The sequence below is a fragment of the Chiloscyllium punctatum genome, chromosome 1 (genome assembly GCF_047496795.1).
Source record: "Chiloscyllium punctatum isolate Juve2018m chromosome 1, sChiPun1.3, whole genome shotgun sequence".
NCBI lineage: Eukaryota > Metazoa > Chordata > Chondrichthyes > Orectolobiformes > Hemiscylliidae > Chiloscyllium > Chiloscyllium punctatum.
In genome coordinates, this window is record NC_092739.1 from 64,252,254 (window position 1) to 64,272,550 (window position 20,297).

General features: G+C 39.5%; 1 protein-coding gene across 7 annotated transcripts in view; it reads right to left on the reverse strand.

Annotated features, from left to right (window-relative positions):
* Positions 1-20,297, reverse strand: part of arap2 (ArfGAP with RhoGAP domain, ankyrin repeat and PH domain 2) — a 320,143-nt gene that overhangs the window by 118,792 nt on the left and 181,054 nt on the right. For all 7 annotated transcript variants that reach the window (XM_072566652.1, XM_072566631.1, XM_072566592.1 and 4 more), the window contains 3 exons: positions 19,991-20,173; positions 17,147-17,321; positions 14,900-15,031 (listed from right to left, as the gene is read on the reverse strand). In XM_072566652.1, coding sequence (XP_072422753.1) covers positions 14,900-15,031; positions 17,147-17,321; positions 19,991-20,173 — 490 coding nt within the window. The remainder of the gene's footprint in view (positions 1-14,899; positions 15,032-17,146; positions 17,322-19,990; positions 20,174-20,297) is intronic.

Here is a 20,297-nt window from a genome sequence, read left to right on the forward strand (position 1 = left end):
AGGTGCAAGTTTCCCACTTTTTTGAATGATTTCCTTCCTTTCATGACCTCTCAGATAATCTGTGCTCTTTCCACAATTTTCCAAATAAAAGACTGTGGCTACAGTTTTAATAAATCTTACCGTCAAAATTGCAGTTTAAACCGTTAATCTCCAGATCTAATCAAAAGCTTAAGAGCCTTCGAATGAATCCTGCTTATGATACTGGATCTAAAAGTCTATTTAGTTAACATTGGTATAGGATGAGCCACCAGTCAGTCCGAACAAGGAGGCATTTAGCTTAATAGGGTGCAGTTTATTGCATGAAGAAAACAATTACAAGCTACCTTAGCCAGTTGGACATCATAAATAAGGCTATCATGAGGCAGGGATGATATATCGGTGATCAGCATCTTACCTAGACTTTGTTTTTTCATCAAGACCGAATAACATCATCAGATTGAATGGAGTGTAATAAACTCCCCAACATTAACCCAATTATAATCCTTTACTTCCTACACACTAAAAATTGCTTTGGGATACCTTGATGAATGCAAACCATGGATTATTAGCGATTATATACCATATATTGTATACAAACATTTCTTTGCTGCTGGTAGGAAACTGCTGTTACCTGTATTGCATAGAAGTTCAAGTCTGAAACCTGCTGAGAGTAGTTAGTGCAAGAAATTTTAGTCCACGGTTTTATTGATGCTCTTCAGAGTACAATATTAAATGCCGTGAGGTACCTATAACTTGCTTCGCATGTAAGTTTTCACTGCATGGTGCCAAAATGTTGATTATGTTTGAGTAGTACCAAATACTTAATTGAAAAGAGCAAAGCAAAAAAAAACACACAAACAGTGCTACAACCATATATAAGAAAGAAATTTAAAAAAAGATTAAGTTTCTGATCTAAAGTCGAGTCAAAACATCTCCAACATTTGTTCTACAACAGTTGACTCTCCACAATCACTTTCGTTAAAAACTTTAGATAAGTATACATGTTAGAGTGCCAAATAGATTGACTTCCATATAACAAGCAGTGGCAGCTATTCATTCCAACTGCTTTTTCCAATCTACTATTCATGGGATTTTGTACTGGAAGTTATTGCACTTTGTTCTTCCTGTATCTCCTTTGTGAGATCAGGGATTGATGTGTGAACCATATATGCAAATGTGTATGTACTTAATCAGATTGAAGAAGCATGAAAGCATAATTCAGAGACTAAACCAAAAGGGATCAATTTCAATATGTAGTTCAATGTCAAAACAAATACAGACGTTAAATCAAGAGAGTAGAAGAAAGGCAAGATTGTGAGGGACAGAAATTCTCCAACAGTAATTAAAATATGAAGAAATGAGATTCTACACATTAAAATTGTACTTACAGCGAAATAGAGGCGTCCTAATTTATGTGCGCTGTATTCCGTGGGTGCAGTACAACTAAGTACAGGTATGTCACATCATTTCATGCAGTTTATTAACAAGTCTACAGACGGGATATCAGTGTAAACGTCTGGACCAGCAGAGCATTTCTGACAGCAGACATTCTGATTTACATAAACAATTATGAATTAGGAGCAGGAGCAGGTCACTCAGCCCTGTTCTGCTATTCAGTAAGCTCCAGATCGATCTGGTTATTCTACATTCTGCTAACCCCAATGACCTTTCACCACTTCGCTTACCAAGCTACAATCTACTTCCCTCTTAATAGCATACAAGGATCCATTCATCCTTTGGGGAAAAAAAAAGTTAAAAAGACTCAAGATCGTCTGAGAAAAATGTTTCCATCTATCTTAATTTTTTTTCAATTAGTCACAGGATGTGGATGTCTCTTGTTTAGGGCAGCATTTTTTCCCATCCCTAATTGGCCATATTGCTGTGGGTCTGGAGTCACATGCAGGCCAGATGGTAGATTTCATTCTCTGAAGGGCATTAATGAACCAGATGGGTTTTCCCGACAATCAACAATGGATTCATAGTCACCATGAGACTCTTAATTCCAGAAATTTATTGAATTCAAATTCCACCATCTGCCTTGGCAAGATTCAAACTCAAGTCCCCAGAACATCACATGGGTCTTCTGGATTAACAGTGTACTGATTATGCCATGAGGCCTTCACCTCCCCCAGTTGGTGACCCTAGGTTAAAATAGTGTCCCACGAGTTCTAGATTCTTCTACAAAAAGAAGTAACTTTTCTGCATGTATCCAATCAAAAAAGGCTGCATACTCTATAATGTACTCATTATAGTTTCATGACTGTATGACCAAATTTAGCACTAACGCCATTTACAAATCTGATGCTGCCAACATAATGAGTTGGATCTCAAACAACAGAGTACAGGAAAAAAAAGACAGCTTAGTGGCATGATGTAAAGACAAAATTCTCTCCCTCAATGATAACAAAACAAAGGGGTTGATCATCGATTTGTGAGAAAGTGGAGGACATGCCCCTGTCTGTATCAATGGTGCTGAGGTGGAGGCAGTCAAGAGCTTCAAGGCGCTGGGAGTAAATATCACCGACAGTCTGTCCTGGTCCATCCAGGTCAATGCTAAAGTCAAGAAAGCACCAATACCTCTACTTCCTCAGAAGGCTAAGAAAATTCAACATGTCCAAAATGATTCTCACCATATTTTATAGATGCACCACAGAAAGTATCCCATCCAGATGCAACACGGCGTGGTATGGCAACTGCTCTGCCCAAGACCGTAAGAAATTACAGAGTTGTGAATAGAGCTCAGTCCATCAAAAAACTAGCTTTCCTTCTATTGGCTCTGTCTACATTTCCCACTGCCTTGGGAAAGCAGCCAACAGAATTAAAGACCCTCTCATCTCAGTTATACTCCCTTCCATCGTCTTTCATAGGGCAGAAGATACAAAAGTTTGAAAACACATACTGACAGATTTAAGAACAGTTTCTTCCACACTGTTATCAACCTTATGAACAGATCACTCACAGATTAGAGTTAATCTTTCTCTGCATCTTCTCTGTAGCTGTAACACTATATTCTACATTGTGTTTTATTTCCCTGATGTACTTATGTAAGGTACAAATCTCTCTTGACCTGAAATTTCTCAATCAAGCTGTCTCTTACTCTTCCAAACTCCAGCAGATACAAATCTGCATCTCTCATAACAGAACCTTTCCTCATTAGACAGCTCATCCATTCCATGTATTCGTCTGGTAAACATTCTCTGAACCATTTACAATGAATGTTCACCTTCCCTGAAACAAGGAGACTAATGCCGACAGTACTCCAGACATGGTATCACCAATGCCCTGTATAACGGAAGCATAACATCCCTACTCTTGTGTTCAGTTCTCCTTGTAATTAATGCTAAACATTAAACTCTACGTAGACACTATGTGTTGCTATGAATGTGCTAATTGAACAATGAGCACTGTTAACCTCACCATTATTGCTATCTCAAAATCCAGACCACAGCGTCATTGCTCATTAGTTCTTTATCAGTTAAGCAGAGAACATTGTTACTCTGACAAATAGAAGCTTCACACTGCCAGAACATTGTCTGTAAAATTTTGCATTAGACATAAACTATTAGAAAAATGCATGGGGATGACAGTTACAGATGATCGCTGCCTAAATTTGTCCTTTTCTGCTGTGTTAAATTGCTTCAATAAATACTCAATCTAAGGACCAATGTATAGAAATTAAACGTTCCTATGGTAGACAGCATGCATGCTCATAAATAATGTTGGGAGAGATAGTAGTAGCATCTGCTATCTGAGCACCGACACACTTGTTTCATGATAGACTGAAGTTGCACCCCACATAATAAATCTGGAGTTATAAAAGACTTTTCTCTAAATCATCCAACAGCATTCAACTAAATGCATTTTAGAGCGAGAGTGGGACTAATATGTAATATTTCACATTGATGCAAAGTGATTTTGTGCTTTAACCTACAAGTGGCAGTGTAACTGTAGCCTAAGGTGAACTTGATTTGCTATTAATAGGATCACCTTTCTGTCCTTGTTTATTAGCTAGGCTGTTATCACCATAAACTACCTGTCTCAGCAAGTTTATCAACTTATTTTTCTTACAGGTTGAAACTGGACCTCTGAAAGAGAGTTGACCTTTTGTTCTCTGCACTCACCTTTCAGGACTTCATCATAATGACTGACTAGAAAGTCCCCATTTGACCTCACCTACAGAGCTGTTTGGCATATTGCTGAGCATTTATACATTAGGTCAGAAAGCATCTCTCATACATTATTAATTTCTTTCTAGCAATGAACTGAACCTGTGACCATAAACAAAAATTGCAAAGAAAACAAACTACTTTGTAAAATGAATCTACGTTTCACAAGAACTTTTCTATTCAATTGCCTAGACATTCTGTGTAAAACCAGTAACACCCCATGATTTTCCTTTCCCTCTCCACTGGGTGTATCTCTGATGAGGTGTAAGTGAGGACTGCAGATGCTAGAGATTAGAGTTGAGAGTGTGGTGCTGAAAAAGCACAGCAGGTCAGGCAGCATCCGAGGAGCAGGAAAATCAACATTCCTGATGAAGGGCTTTTGCCCAAAACATCGACTCTTCCTGCTTCTCGGATGCAGCCTGACCTGCTGTGTTTTTCCAGCACCACACTCTTGACTCTGATGAGGTGTGCCAGGTCCATTCACTAAAATCGTGTTGCTGGCCTTGGTGCAATTTTGTAAAGGAATTACGTCTCCCTCGGGAGCTGTGCCAATACTGAGTGTTGCAACAGAGGCCTTAGGCAGCTCTATCACATGCCATACACTGACTGCCCTGCTTCAATGGCAGCCAAAGTATTTACATTCCACCATTCTAAGTGGCAGGGCTACAGTGGAAATAAGAGGCAGAAATCTGACTTCTCTCCACAGATGCTGCTAGACCTATTGAGCTTTTGCAGCAATTTCTAATTTTGTTTCAAATTCGCAGCATCCGCAGTTCTTTCAGTTTTCAGTTCTAAGTCAAGACGGTATTTAGTTTGAATAGGAACTTGTAGGTGGTGGAGGTTCCATGCATCCTCTGGTCTTGTACCCCTAGGTGGTAGAGGTCATAGATTTGGAAGTTACTGTCAATGAAGTCACGGTGAGTACAGTGTTGCATCTGGTACATAGTACACAGTGTTGTTACTGAGAGTCACATTCATGCCATGGAAGTACTGGGCAATGACCATCTCCAATATGAGATCATCTAACTACTTCCCCTCAAGATTCTTGGAGTTACCATTGACTAGATACACAACTGAATTAGTCATAAAACTACTGTGCCATCTACAGCAGGTATTCTATTGTGACTAAATCAACTCCTCACTCCCCAAAACCTGTCTACCATTTGCAATGTACGAGTCAGGACAGATGGGATGCTCTTCACTTATGTGAATGAGAACAGCTCTAGAAACACTTAAATAATCACTTACTCTAATATTAGCGGACAATGGCAGCAGTGCATACCATCTACAAGGCAAACAGCAGTAACTCACCAAACCTTCTTTGATAGTAACACTTAAACAATCTCTGCCACATTAAAGGACCGAGGTAGTAGGTGCAAGAGAAACCATCATCTTTATATTTCCTTCCTGATTTTGAACTACAACATCATTCACATCAACACTGCATTAAAATCCTGGAAATAATGCACTTTCCACCTCCACCCACTTTCCCAAACAGCATTGTAAGTACCTTCAATATAGAGACCACAACAGTTAAAGAAGGTAGCTCACCAAAAACTTCTCAAAAGCAAGTAACTATGGGCATTAAATGCCGGTTTTGCCAACAACACCTACATTCCAAAAAAAACCAAGACATAACATTCCCAAGTATTTATACATCCAACTATCAAAAGATGAAATTCATGTCCAAGGTTTAAATGTAAAGCACACTTAGTTGGTGGCCGTTTGATTGTCGAATATGTGTCACAATATGCACCAACAATGCCTCTTGGCTTTCTTGAAACAAAATGGAGATAATAGATGAGGTAGAATGAATCTATGTTCTAAATCACACTTGAAACATTACAATGCCATTCAATGTCACTGACTGAAAGGAAACAGCTGAAGTTTTCCATAAAATTTGGGAATGTCATAAAAGGATACAGTTTGTGAAATTACATTCCATACTGTCAGAAAGAAGATTATGGCCTATAGATAAAATCAGAGTGGAAGCTAGTATCATTGAAAGCAGCAGGAACATTGTAAGACACCTGTTAGAATGTTCTGGTCAACTGTGACAAAGAAAGATGAATTCCCTTTAATTGCAGCACTGAGTGGCAGCAGGAACATTAGCACCTCCTGTAAAACCTCACTGCAGTCAGCTACACAAGATATCGATGACAGTTTTATAAGGAACTTGTCAACTTTCTCAACAGCTAGAACATTTCATACTAAACCACATGAAGGGATTGTTGCATATGGGCTTGAAAACATTAAGCACCACATACCATGATGATGTCATGCGGAATTGTGGGTAAAACAGAATAGAATTCAAAGGAGTGAGGCCTAAGATCTTTCCTAAAGTCTCCACTACAAATGCCTGTCACATCAATGTAACCTGTAGCTGGTTGTTAACAAACAATAAACTTCATTTTGTTAACTCTAAGAGGGAAGAGAGAGATTTTAAAAATGACATGAGGGACTTTTGTTTTACACAGAGGGTAGTTCACATGTGGAATGATCTTCCACAGGAAGTGGTGGATGTGGGTACAACTACAACATTTAAAAGACCATCTGGATAAGTACGTGAATAGGAAAGGGTTGGAGGAATATGGGTCAGGAGCAGGCAGATGGGACTAGTTTGGTTTAGATTTATGGTCAGCATGGACTGATTGGACCAAAAGGCCTGTTTCCATGCTGCATGACTCTATGAATCTTCTAGATACTGAAAGAAGAAGATCATCTCTACTATACCAGACTAGGCAGGCCCTTGTAGTTTCCTTAATTTTAAGAGAATGGTGAGAGCAACCTTCATCCTGAGCAACAGCTCATACAGTATTGTGAGACTGCATGTCCATACAATAGAGCTCAGTCAGAAAGATGAATAAAAACATTGGTCCAAAAGGTATATTTCTAAGGACAGTCATAAATGATAGAAAAATAAACAGAGAGTTACAAAGTTTTACAGAGGACTTCCAAAGCTCAATGACTAGACAACTGAAGGGGTGGCCACCTATGACTGGAAAGCTAAAACATTCAAAAGATTAGAAGTGGAGTACAGGTAACTTGAAAGTTTGTAAAAAATTTCCAGAAACAGGAAGAGTAAGATCAAGGATATTTATGAAAATAAATACGGTAGTTTTAAAAATCAAGGCATTGCTTAAGCAAATGCCAATGTTGGTCACTGAGCACACACCTGGTTCTTCAGTAGGCTTGATGTAAATTAGGATAATCGTATTAATAGAGTTTCTGATGATCACAGAGGATAGAATCTTAAAAATTTAGCTATAAATGCTTCAGACTTATAAAGTCTAAAGGTAACAAAAGCAAAGGGATTCACCCGATGAGCTGAAGCAGGGATAAATTGTGTTATGAGCAGTGCTTAGTCAAAGGGCAAAACAACTTGAGTAGGAGCAGGTGCAGTAAAAACATTTGATGCTCTTGACATTAAATAGAAACTTGCCCATGTGCAACTTTAAAGAATATATTACTTTCTAATCCATTATCCACCCTACTATGAATTTGTATAGCAGTGAGAAGTCAGCCTTATACAGGCACATAAACCTCATTTTTGCTGTATTCTTAAAGCAACCTTTGATAGATTTTGCTTCCCAGTTAATATCAACAAACAAAGAGCTCATGACAGAACGGCATTTGAGTTTAGCAAATCTCTCTGTCAATGCTCAGAGTAAACTGTTTCATAAGGGTGAGAGTGGTTATACGATCTAGAAAATTTATTGATGTGTTTTGTCCCTTTAAGAGGGCCAGTTATGTAGATTGGAAAGTGTAAGCACTGGGTGCAGGTCACAGATGCAGCAACTGAAAGTCTTTCTCTTTGAGACCTTAAAAATATGTTATGGCTTTTCTTCATGCATTTTGACTTTTTCATTTTCACTTTTCAAAAAAAGCTCTTTGCATATTTATTTGATGTTCATTGTTGCATGTTTTGTTGCATTGCTGATGGCTGTGGTTTCTGTGGCTGCCATCTAAATCTGGACCGCGGGGATGACACGTGGTGTGCTTTTCGCTCTTTTTGCCTTTCCTACAGAAGCAAATAAGGAAAAGTGGAATAAAAGAGAGGCAGGTCACTTACACAAGAAGCAAATTGCACCTCCTCTTGCTCAACTTGTTTTGCCTTTACATTGAGCACTACTACTACGGCATGTCGGAAAAGATTTGTTCTTGCAATTTCCCTGAATTAGGAATGCAGTGACAAAGTTGTGCCATTTTCTTCAGCCTGATATTTCAGGCATGATTCATGACAGTGACTGCTTTGCCTTTGGCTGTGAAGTTGATAGACAGCTGTGAACTTCTACACTACTGGATCACTCCAAACATCTTCAAGGGATACTCATATCAAAATAGATCTGCATCTTACCAGTGCTGACAAGTGACAAAATAAGTTGTTAAGAAGGGCCACGATTCCAGAACATTCCTTGTGCAAAAGCAACAGTAGTAGCATGAAGGATGTGGCAATTTTGGAAAAAAAAAAGGTAGTTTATCCGCTCCCACTCCTGGGGTAGAAAGCACCATGATAGCAGATATTGCATTATTTAGATCCCTATGCTACAACCTTTATGAACAGCATAATCTATCATTACATTAAGCTGATGAAATAGTCTCATTCATGATGTTGTCTATTACATTGATAAATTATTTCATTTCTGGCACTTCCAGCCTTTTTTGGAGGGGGAATAGGACTGGGAAAGTAGATCTTAGATGACAAAGGATATTGAATAACATTTGAGACAGAGGGGAAAAAAGAGAATATCATGAAATATACACAGCAACCAGCAGCATTGTACAATACATCATCATTACATTGCGATAGAAGTTTGAGTATTTGGATAAATCTAATAAGAGGGCATTAGGAAACCAATCTTAAAGTAAACTGTATTCAATGAAAGACTTCTTGCAAAAGAAAAAGGTCTTGCCTTCCTAAAAATGATTCAACATCAATGAAAAAACATCCAGGTGATGACGAACAGTGGATTAGCAGTGATATGTTCTAAGTGCAGATCCTAATCGTGTCCTGGAGAACAAACCAATCATTCTCTTTGAAATGTATTTGTTGCCATGGAAACAATTTGAAGAGAGACGATATGAGCCTACATTTCTAAAATACATAAGAATTATAGAAGGAAACATGGACTAAAAGGAATCTGAAGTAGATCCACAATGAATAACGATCCAGCTTTCACTGTCACTACATCCCCTCATCAGTGATAATGACGACAACAGTTTACAAATCTTATTTGACTAAAGGTGACAAGCAATATATGGATTAGATCAATAACTGAATTATGTATTTTCTACCAGCATATTTTCCCAGTAATTTATTCTTCTTCTTGAAAGGTGTTAATTATAGAGTCATAGAAATGTACAGCGTAGAAACAGACCCTTCGGTCCAACCTGTCCATGCTGACCAGATTTCCTAACCCAACCTAGTCCCACCTGCCAGCACCCGGCCCATATCCGTCCAAACCCAAAAGAAGCCTCTTAAATGTTGCAATTGTACCAGCCTCCACCACATCTTCTGGCAGCTCATTCCATACATGTACCACCCTCTGCGGAATTAAACTCCATTGCCACTTCTCAGCCCATTGGCCCATCTGGTCCAGATCCTGTTGTAATCTGAGGTAACCCTCTTCACTATCCACTACACCACCAATTTTGGTGTCATCTGCAAACTTACTAACTGTACCTCTTATGCTCGCATCCAAATCATTTATGTAAATGACAAAAGGTAGAGGGCCCAGCACCGATCCTTGTGGCACTCCACTGGTCACAGGCCTCCAGTCTGAAAAACAACTCTCCACCACCACCCTCTGTCTTCTAACTTTGAGCCAATTCTGTATCCAAATGGCTAGTTCTCCCTGTATTCCATGCAATCTAACCTTGCTAATTCCTTTCTTGTGGAGTGGAGGAAAAGGAAACATTGGAAGGAGACAAACTTTTTCAGGTTTAGGGATCTGTCCAGTGCCCTGTATATGTAGTGATTAATTTTCCAAGTGTGAAACCAGCACAATCATGATCTCACCAGAAGTTCACATAGGTTCACTTTTGACAGAGGTCCCTGGATAACGATCAGGAGCCTAAAATTGGTTGGTATCTGCACCCTAACGTAGGAACATTGAAGCAAAACTGTACTCCTATGACTGCAACCCAAAACAAGCTATTTTGGCGTATATCAGAGACAATGGCTGTAACATCTCATGCAGCTACTCACAGCCTATACTTACTGAATTATTCACACAAAGGGGGAAAGAAAAATAGGTTCAGACAGGGATTATTGTAATGCTGGGGACCCTGCCAGTCACTGTGAAGATAGGAAAGCAGACTGAAGATCAGAAGCCCCGCCCCGAGCATGAACCTGAGCCTATCATTTTCAGAGGGACAATAATGGGGGAAACACTGTATTAATATAGAACATTACAGCACAGTACAGGCCCTTCAGCCCTCGATGTTGCACTGCCCTGTCATACTAATCTGAAGCCCATCCTACCCACATTATTCCATGTACGTCCATATGCCTGTCCAATGACGACTTAAATGCACTTAAACTTGGTGAATCTACTACCGTTGCAGACAAAGCATTCCATACCCTTACTACTCTCTGAGTAAAGAAACTACCTCTGATATCTGTTTTATACCTATCTCCCCTCACTTTAAAGTTGTGTCCCCTCGTGTTTGCCGTCCCCATACTTGGAAAAAGGCTCTCCCTCTCCACCCTATCTAACCCTCTGATTATCTTGTATGTCTCTATTAAGTCACCTCTCAACCTTCTTCTCTCTAACGAGAAAAGCCTCAAGGCCCTCAGCCTTTCCTCATAAGACATTCCTTCCATACCAGGCAACATCCTAGTAAATCTCCTCTGCATCCTTTCCAAAGCTTCCACATCATTCTTATAATGCGGTGACCAGAACTGCACACAATACTTCAAGTGTGACCATACCAGAGCTTTGTACAGCTGCAGCATAACCTCCGGGTTCCGGAACTCAATCCCTCTATTAATAAAGGCCAAAACACTGTATGCCTTCTTAACAACCCTGTCAATCTGGGTGGCAACTTTGTGTACATGAACACTGAGATCTCTCTGCTCAACTGCACTCCCAAGAATCTTACCATTAGCCCAAAACTTTGTATTCCGATTACTCCATCCAAAGTGTGTCATCTCACACTTGTCCACATTAAACTCCATTTGCCACCTCTCAGCCCAGCTCTTCATCCTATCTATGTCTCTCTGCAACCTACTACATCCTTCGTCACTATTTTGTATATGTTTTGTAGAGGCAGCTGCTCATATAGATTTGCAGCTTTTTCCACTCAAATGTGATTGTTGTGGCCCACGTGTGAGAAATGCCAAATGCATGGATTTGACCAGGTAGGAGAAAGTGAGGACTGCAGATGCTGGAGATCAGAGCTGAAAATGTGTTGGTGGAAAAGCGCAGCAGGTCAGGCAGCATCCAAGGAGCAGGAGAATCGACGTTTCGGGCATAAGCCCTTCTTCAGGAAGGGATTATGCAACTGAAGAAATGTAAATGTAGTGCAAGAGTTTTTATCAGTGAGACCACCCTTCCTGAAGAAGGGCTTATGCCCAAAACATCAATTCTCCTGCTCCTTGCATGCTGCCTGACCTGCTGCGCTTTTCCAGCAACACATTTTCAGCTTTGACCAGGTAGGAACAGCAATGGATATGTTACGGGTTTCTTTGAATAGAAGAGTACCATTTACAGAGGTAATGTGGTTCGGGATCTTTCGGGATGGTTAAAGATAGTTATCAATATGAATAAATGTGGATGGACTAATTGAAACTATGATGCTTACTGAGACTATCAAAAGGGTGAAGAGTAACTGTCAAAAGTAGTTGTCAAGGCATTTAAAACTCTTGCTGTATAAATTTTTGAGATACAACATCTAGAGTGTTTAAAAAAAAAGCTTGCTTTTTCATGTTTCTGTTGGTTCAGAGCGATAAGATCAATTTCATAATCTTCCATTATTATCATAGGATACCTGTGATTTCATCGATTGACTTCATGTGAATAGTGACTCTTGAAATGGGACTGTGAAGTTCAATGTTTCTATAAGGAATTATGTGTTTGAATGAAACATTTGTTGTTACAAGGGATTATGCAACTGAAGAAATGTAAATGTAGTGCAAGAGTTTTTAATCAGTGAGACTGCCTTCACAGAATTAAAGAACTGTTGCTAGGTAGAACGACACTCAGTCCATTATTGTCAGCACCTTCTCCAAATGAGTATTCCAAATGACTACTGCTATTCTCCTGCCTTCCCTTGGCAATCCTACACATTGTTATTTGAAAAGGAATCATCTAATTCTCTCAATATCTCCATGAAACCTACCTCCCTCAGACTTTCTGCCAAACTCTAACCACTTGCTTTGTGGAAGAAAGGTTTTTGATCGCATCACTTTTAATGCTGTTACTAATCATTTTTAAAACTACACCCACTCATTTGTAATCTTTTCACAAATGGAAAAGGCTGATTTCTCCCTCTAGAATCTCAGAATTTTGAATTCTTTAATCTGACCACCTCTTAGCTTGTTCTTCTTCAAGAACAATCCCAGTTTCCACAATCCTTCATTTCTGGAATCACTCTCATAAATCTCTGCTGTGCTGTCTCTTGTATATTTGTAACCTTTCAAAAGTTTGACACCCAGAAATGGATACGATGCTCTACTTCAGGCTGAACTACAGATGTATACACATTCAATGTAACCTCCTTGCTACTTTATTTTGTGTGCCCACTGATAAAGCCTTGGTTAATTTATGTTTACAAATTGCTTTCTCAACCTGTCCTGTAACCATTACAAAATTAAATCCAAGGTCCAACTGCACGTGCACTTCCCTGTACCCTTTATTTGATACTGTCTCTCTAATGTTCCCTCTACCAAAATATATTACCTTACACTGGGCATTGATCTTAATCTGCCACCTATCCACCCACTCCATCCACTTATCTGAAGTTCTACACAATTCTCCTTTCAGTTTGCAATGGTTTCAAATATAGTGCCATCTGCAAATTTTGAAATTGTGCTCTGTACACTAAAGTTCAAATTATTACCATATATCACAAGAAGCAAAGGTCCCAAGTAATCTTCTCAGAGAAATTCCATTGCAAGTCTTCCCCAGCTTGAAAAAATCCTAGAATCAAATTTATAGAACAGGAGGGCATTGTCCCATTGTGCCTGTTCCAGCTCCCAAAAGAGCCATCCAGCCAGTTCCACATTCTCCACTCCTATCTCCCTAGAACTTTAAATAGTATTTAGAGAGTAATACTGACCATTACTTGCTTTCCTGTCATTCAGTCAGTTTTTAAAATCCTTTTTTGGAAAGCAATATCTGCAACGGACACTTGGAACTTTGGATTAAACTTGGCATGGGCTGGTACTATATTAGCATATATGCTAGAAAGGGCCACAGATGTGTGTTGAGGGCATAGGTTGACATGGGTCGAACGAGGGGTTCTGGGGTGGGCAGCCTGGCCTACGTTGGGATGGAAGGCATGATTGGTTATAAGTGTGGTTGAGGACATGAGGTTGCACAGGCTGAAATGGATAGGCATGAAGAGGGTGGTAGGGCGAGGTGAGATGGTATAGGAACTGCAGGGAAGTTTGATATTTCATTTTACTTTTAAAACTTTAATAAACTGTTGGAATAATGAGCCAGATCTTACCCGCAACCTAACACTGCACCCAGCGACAGCTTCTGCTCTCAGAATCACAGAAGTGTTATGGCACAGCAGGAGGCCACACAGCCCACTGCACCTACACTTGGTGTTTCATTGGTCTCCCTGCCTCCCAGGGAACCCGGTCACCCCATAATTAAAACTGCAAATTCAGGGGCCGCTTGGGCTGGGTTGGGTTAATGGAGGCAGGATTAGTGGTGCTGGAAGAGCACAGCAGTTCAGGCAGCATCCAACGAGCAGCGAAATCAGGGCTTTTGCCCGAAACGTCGATTTCGCTGCTCGTTGGATGCTGCCTGAACTGCTGTGCTCTTCCAGCACCACTAATCCAGTATTTAGTTTTCAGCATCTGCAGTCATTGTTTTTACCTTAATGGAGGCAGGATCTACGAGTGAGAAGCCAGCCCAAAAAGTTCATTTTTCACTGTGTTTGAGATCAAAAGATGGTGGGTATTAAACATTTCATTGGTTACCCTGATTTGCATTTAAACGAGGTGATTTTGCAACATCAACAGCTCATCAGAAAGAGCCTCTGACAGTGTCCTCTGCACAATGCTTTAGTGAATGTTAATTTCCATACATTCTAATCAGCCATTCCAGAACAGAACAAACTATACCATGGCTTGCCTTCTATAAAACTACTGAGTCCATCTGCATTCAATTAATCAATATCTGTTGGCTCACTGTACAAACACACAGGGAAAATGGGATAATGAAGCACAGCATACCAATGATGCCTTTACAATTGCGAAGAGCAAAGAGGAAGAGGGGAGATTCAGCCACCTAAATCTTTCAGTTTCATTTTACCGTAACTTGAATCTGAGTACAATGATTCAGGATTAGTGTCAGAGGGTGAAATTTCATTTTGAGACAATTGAATCATAATATAAACATCTCATTTGTTTAAGGAATACCAAAATTATAGCACGTGTACAGGTCATTTGACTTTTCAAACCAATGTTGGTGTCAGCGTCCTGATGTACAGTTATTAGTAGCTCACTCTGTCCCAGTATTAAACAACTGAGCGAATGCTGAAATGTAGATTCCTTCACATAACAAAGCATAACCTACCTTCCTTCAATCTTTTCTCAGTTACAGTTTTTGTAGTGTTCATGGCCTTGTAGAGGAAACCACACAAAAAGCTGGACTGTGAGTTATTAGAAAGGATGCCAGCTTTAGACAGTTCATCAATCTTTGGAAGGACTATGGATAAACAACAAATAAACAATGTTCAGAATGGACTTAAATAAGGAACGTGTTCTCATAAAGTGTGCTTCCAAATGTAATGCATTTTTAATCTTTATTAAATCTTTGTGACATATAAAGCAGGGGCACATCATTATTGGTCTTGTACTCAGCAACAGAATCAAACTCATGACTTGTATTAACTCACAGCTAGTATTTGTAAGTGTGTTAAATTCAAACATTTTACCCATTTCTAAGTTTGAACAAGTTATATGCAAATGTTTCCATCCTGACTGTGAAACTTTATGTTTTGAGTTATCAAACCTCCCTAAGTCCATAGGGTTTACTTTTCCACAAGAAAACAATGGCTGGCAGAGTGAAGCTCCTCACCCCAATCTTAGTCATATTCTCTTAACAGGCACACAGTTGTAGGCATGGGAAACCAGCATATTCTGAAAGGGTGCGTTTTCTAAGTCTAAACATGATGGCTTACATTTAGTAGTTCGAAAACAGCAAGTGTAACAGAGTGTTACAAGGGGACATAAATTTAAGGTGAAGGGTGGAAGGTATAGGGGGGATGTCAGGGGTAGGTTCTTTACTCAGAGACTGGTGGGGGCATGGAATGCGCTGCCTGTGAGAGTGGCAGAGTCAGAATCATTGGTGACCTTTAAGCAGCAATTGGATAGGTACATGGATAGGTGTGTAAGCTAGGACAAATGTTCAGCACAACATCGTGGGCCAAAGGGCCTGTTCTGTACCGTATTGTTCTATGTTCTATGTGCTTATTGTTAAGCACCATAGTTGCATAGATTATTGGCTACTGTTATCACATATAGTGAAAGATTAAAAGATGCCTGAAGGAAACGTGTCATTTTTTTTTAAAACGTCACTATCAGAAGCTGAAGGCTCTCCAGTGATCAGGAACAATTTTGTACAAAGGAATTCACTTTGTCCTCAGTGCTTCACACACTAACAAAAGCAATCAATTCTCCAGCAAACAGAATACAAGTCTGAAAAACAGCCCAATTGACAGCGTAGAGACTTGCTACACAAGGTCATCGCCAATGTCTCCCAATCGCACTGGGGGTGAGGGTACAGTGTACGATTGCAAGAAAGCAAAAGATGGCTGGGGTGGAAACAGAAACCAACAGGGAATTATAGTGAGTTTATTTAAGTTTGAGGGAAGCACCCCTTGTTCCTGGAAACATGGTCTGAAGAAGAGTCACAATGGACTCAAAACATTAACTTAGTTTCTCTCTCCACAGATGCTGCTGGACTTGAGTTTCTCCAACGGTTTCTGTTTTTTTTTATTTCAGAGTTCTAGCTTTTGCAGCATTTTGCATTTACTGGAAAGGCACTTGCTTCATGATTTTTGTCTTCAAGCTGTTGAGTTTTCCAGGCACAGATAACCCAACCATCCAGTGTTACAACCAGAATGACAATTAAAATGAATGAGACGAACCAGTTTCCCATAAATAGGTTGGCTGGCCATCCTTGTCCTGCCTCCATTTGTACTAGAGGTAGGCAGGTTCAAGATTTATTGGTTTCTGCTTCCAATATATTTGCTTTGCACCTCTGACCAGCTGTGACCCACCCATTTTTGGGAGTCAAACTTCAATCCTTATTTGCTTGGTAGGTCTACAAATGACTATCTTTCTCTTTCAAAAGGATGAAATAACTTCATGTAAACTTCAATTTCTGCAAATTTTATAACATCTGTTAGAAGAAACAGCAGGCTTCATTTACCTACATCTTATAAATAGTCAAATGTGTTCAAAGTTGCTTAATTAATTCGTAAGGAATTCTGGTGCTAACCAAACACAGGCAGTCTTCGGGTTGCAAAGGGTTCCATTCTGGACTCCACTTGCAAGTCAATTTGTGAGCAATTTGGAACACAATGCAGGACAAGCTAAAGCAGCTATCCAAAAATACAGAATTATCCTTATGCGAGGTCTTTAAAATTACACCCCTGTACGGGACTGTGTCTATAAGTACAAGCATTTGGAAGTTGGACATTTGTAAATCAGGGACCCATGAAATCACAAAATCAACTTCACATCTGACTGTAAAAAATATATGCTAACTCTCAAAGCTCACACCATTTTGGTTGCAGGCCACAAATAAAAGTTTTACCTGAGAGTTTGTTATGGAACAGGAACTCCATTTGTAACCGTTGGCCAGCTTTCTGTGCCAATAAGTAAGGGGTACAGTAAGTAGGTTCTCCCGTTGCACACATGACATCTGCCCCACTGAAAACAAGTGACATAGTCTCCAAGATATCCTGTGTCACAACTGCTTGACATAAAGCCTGTATGTGAGAATAATAGGATAGTAAAGAATGGATAGGCATAATTTCAAGATTAAGTTTAAAAAAAAGGTAGTTCCATCTTTATACGTGAATATGCACTATCCATCAAACAGAGCTTCAAGGACAACAGATGCAATGAGATGTCTGCAATAACAAGACTTCAAGTTAGAAGTTAATTTTATCTCACATAAGTGATTCAAACCAGTTATACAGTTTTTATAATGAGCTGAAAAATGTGTTGCTGGAAAAGCGCAGCAAGTCAGGCAGCATCCAAGGAGCAGGAGAATCGACGTTTCGGGCATAAGCCCTTCTTCAGGAATGAGGAAGGTGTGCCAAGCAGGCTAAGATAAAAGGTAGGGAGGAGGGACTTGGCGGGGGGGGGCATTGGGAATGCGATAGGTGGAAGGACGTTAAGGTGAGGGTGATAGGTTCGGAGAGGGAATGGGGACAGAGAGGTCAGGAAGAAGATTGCAGGTCAAGAAGGCAGTGCTGAGTCCAAGGGTTGTGACTGAGATAAGGTGGGGTGAGGGGAAATGAGGACGCTGGAGAAATCTGCATTCATCGCTTGTGGTTTGAGGGTTCCTAGGCGGAAGATGAGGTGCTCGAACCCTCCCAGCCTATCACCCTCACCATAACCTCCTTCCACCTATCGCATTCCCAATGCCCCTCCCCACCTTTTATTTTAGCCAGCGTGGCTCACCTTCCTCATTCCTGAAGAAGGGCTTATGCCCGAAACGTCGATTCTCCTGCTCCTTGGATGCTGCCTGACCTGCTGCGCTTTTCCAGCAACACATTTTCAGCTCTGATCTCCAGCATCTGCAGTCCTCACTTTCTCCTAGTTTTTATAATGACCATGTCATCCACTATGAGTAGAAAATGCTGTAAACGCAGCCAGTCAATAACCATGGAGAGAATACATAAGCTACACTTTTAGTGTGAAGGCTCTTCTTCAAAACTAAAGAGATCTGTATGGCCATATTTAAACTTTGGCCCAAATAGCCCTCAACTATAATATCCGTCACCCTTCTCTAGCCTGTCTAAGCAACATTTTTCTTGAACTCTACTCCTTTGCTGAACTTAAAGGTGTCAATTTCAGAATCCATACCAGGCTCAAATATGCTTAACTTTTTGAAAAGGTACATGAAAATATTCTGTCTGGTCCGAGAGAGTTCAGATTTTGCTTGTGTGGATATATGGTTGCGTGGATGCTGTTTTTGATTGAATTCTGCTTTCATTTCCTTCATATATTTCAGTTTTCAATGACTTATTCCTGCATCATGAAACTTCCTTTCTCCCCACATACCATGTTATACAGTGGAACTGTGCAAATGTTAAGAATAGAGATTTTTATTTTGGATCGTAAATATGCTTTTACTGCCCATCCCAGACGGTAGTTAGGACTCAATCACATTATGGTGGGTCTTGAGTCACAAATAATCCAGACCAGCGTCCTTCCCTAAAAGGACATTTGTGAACCAGATCAGTTTTTCCTGACAATTAACAATAGTTTCATGATCATCATTAGATTCTTAATTCCAGTTTTTACTGAATTCAAATTCTTCCGCAGCAAGATTCAAACCCAGGTCCTCAGAACACTACCTGGGTCTCTAGATTAACAGTGCAGTGACAATACAACTAGTCCATCACCTCAACAGATTTTCAGCATGTCTTATTTATTTGTCTCATAGAAATTTGAACAATGAGTGGTTCAAAAAGAAAAAAATGTCTTCTACATGGATGTAAAAGGATAAGTAATTTTTCACTTCTCCCCCTTAACTATTGTTATTTTAAAGACAATATAAATAAAAGAAACCAGATTTCTCTACCAGAGTTCGCTGAAGAAAGATCTTTCGCATTTCTAGCAGCATCAGTTGCTGAGGCCAAGTAGTTAGCATTAAATAAAAACCTACTTATAGGGATAGCACCAAAATTGAAGCCATCTAATAGCAAAACATAATTAGGAAGGTGAACTAACTGGCATCTCAACTGAAAACTTTACATTGGCAGGTATACCAAATGGTTTGATTTTATAACTTGGATTATAGCACAAAATATCTTTTTCAGTTTGGGCTACTTGTTTGATGATTGTTAATTGAGATTAAAGTGCAACATTTGCCACGCTACAGATTCTTTGCACCACGTTCAATACTGTAATTCCTTGGAAGCATTCCTGTACATGTATTTGCTTTAGTGTTAAGTGGAAAAGGTGTGACATGGTAAGAAAAAGCAAATTTCTCACTACAGTAGAAAAAGCAATACTACAAATTTAATCTCCTGGAAATATTGTATTGTTAAATAAAAATTAGTTGGAAAAAATCACTCATAGTCTTAAAAGCTAATAAGAGATATGGTTAGAAACTCAACACAACAGAAAAAAAATGCTATTGCACTTACAGATACAAGAATAGGGCTAACATACATCTGTGTAAAAAGAAAACACCATATTTGAGAGAATACCAACTTATATTACTAAATAGCCAGTGTCAGTTTGCATAGTATTGAATCAGGTGAATAAATAAAGCACAAACATCTAATTTTGAGGGTTTTTTCCAAATGGAGCTCCACTTTTTCCCCCAAAATTCTCCAAAGTAATACAAACTGAATTTTGAAGAAACAATATCAGGAAGCATCAGGTAATGTCAAATTATTCTGGGAGGAACTTGCATTACCTTGTTCAGTTCTTCTTGGTTTAGAAAAGGAGAGAGTTTCCTTCGAAATTTTCCTTCTTTGTATTTTTGAGTGATGAATTCAAGACGATAGTTTGGTGGAGCATCCATATCCAATTCTTCACCTGCTTTGAGATTGGCTGCCCAAAAAGCATTGGCTGTTTTGTTTCCTACAACAATGAAAAACTGCAATTCAAACAAAAGGCACAGCTATTAAAAATGCTGGCACCAGTACTTGTTGGCACAAACATGTCTATTTGCTTTCAACTTCAAAATTCAACTTCTTGTTTATAAAACACTTTGGGCGGAA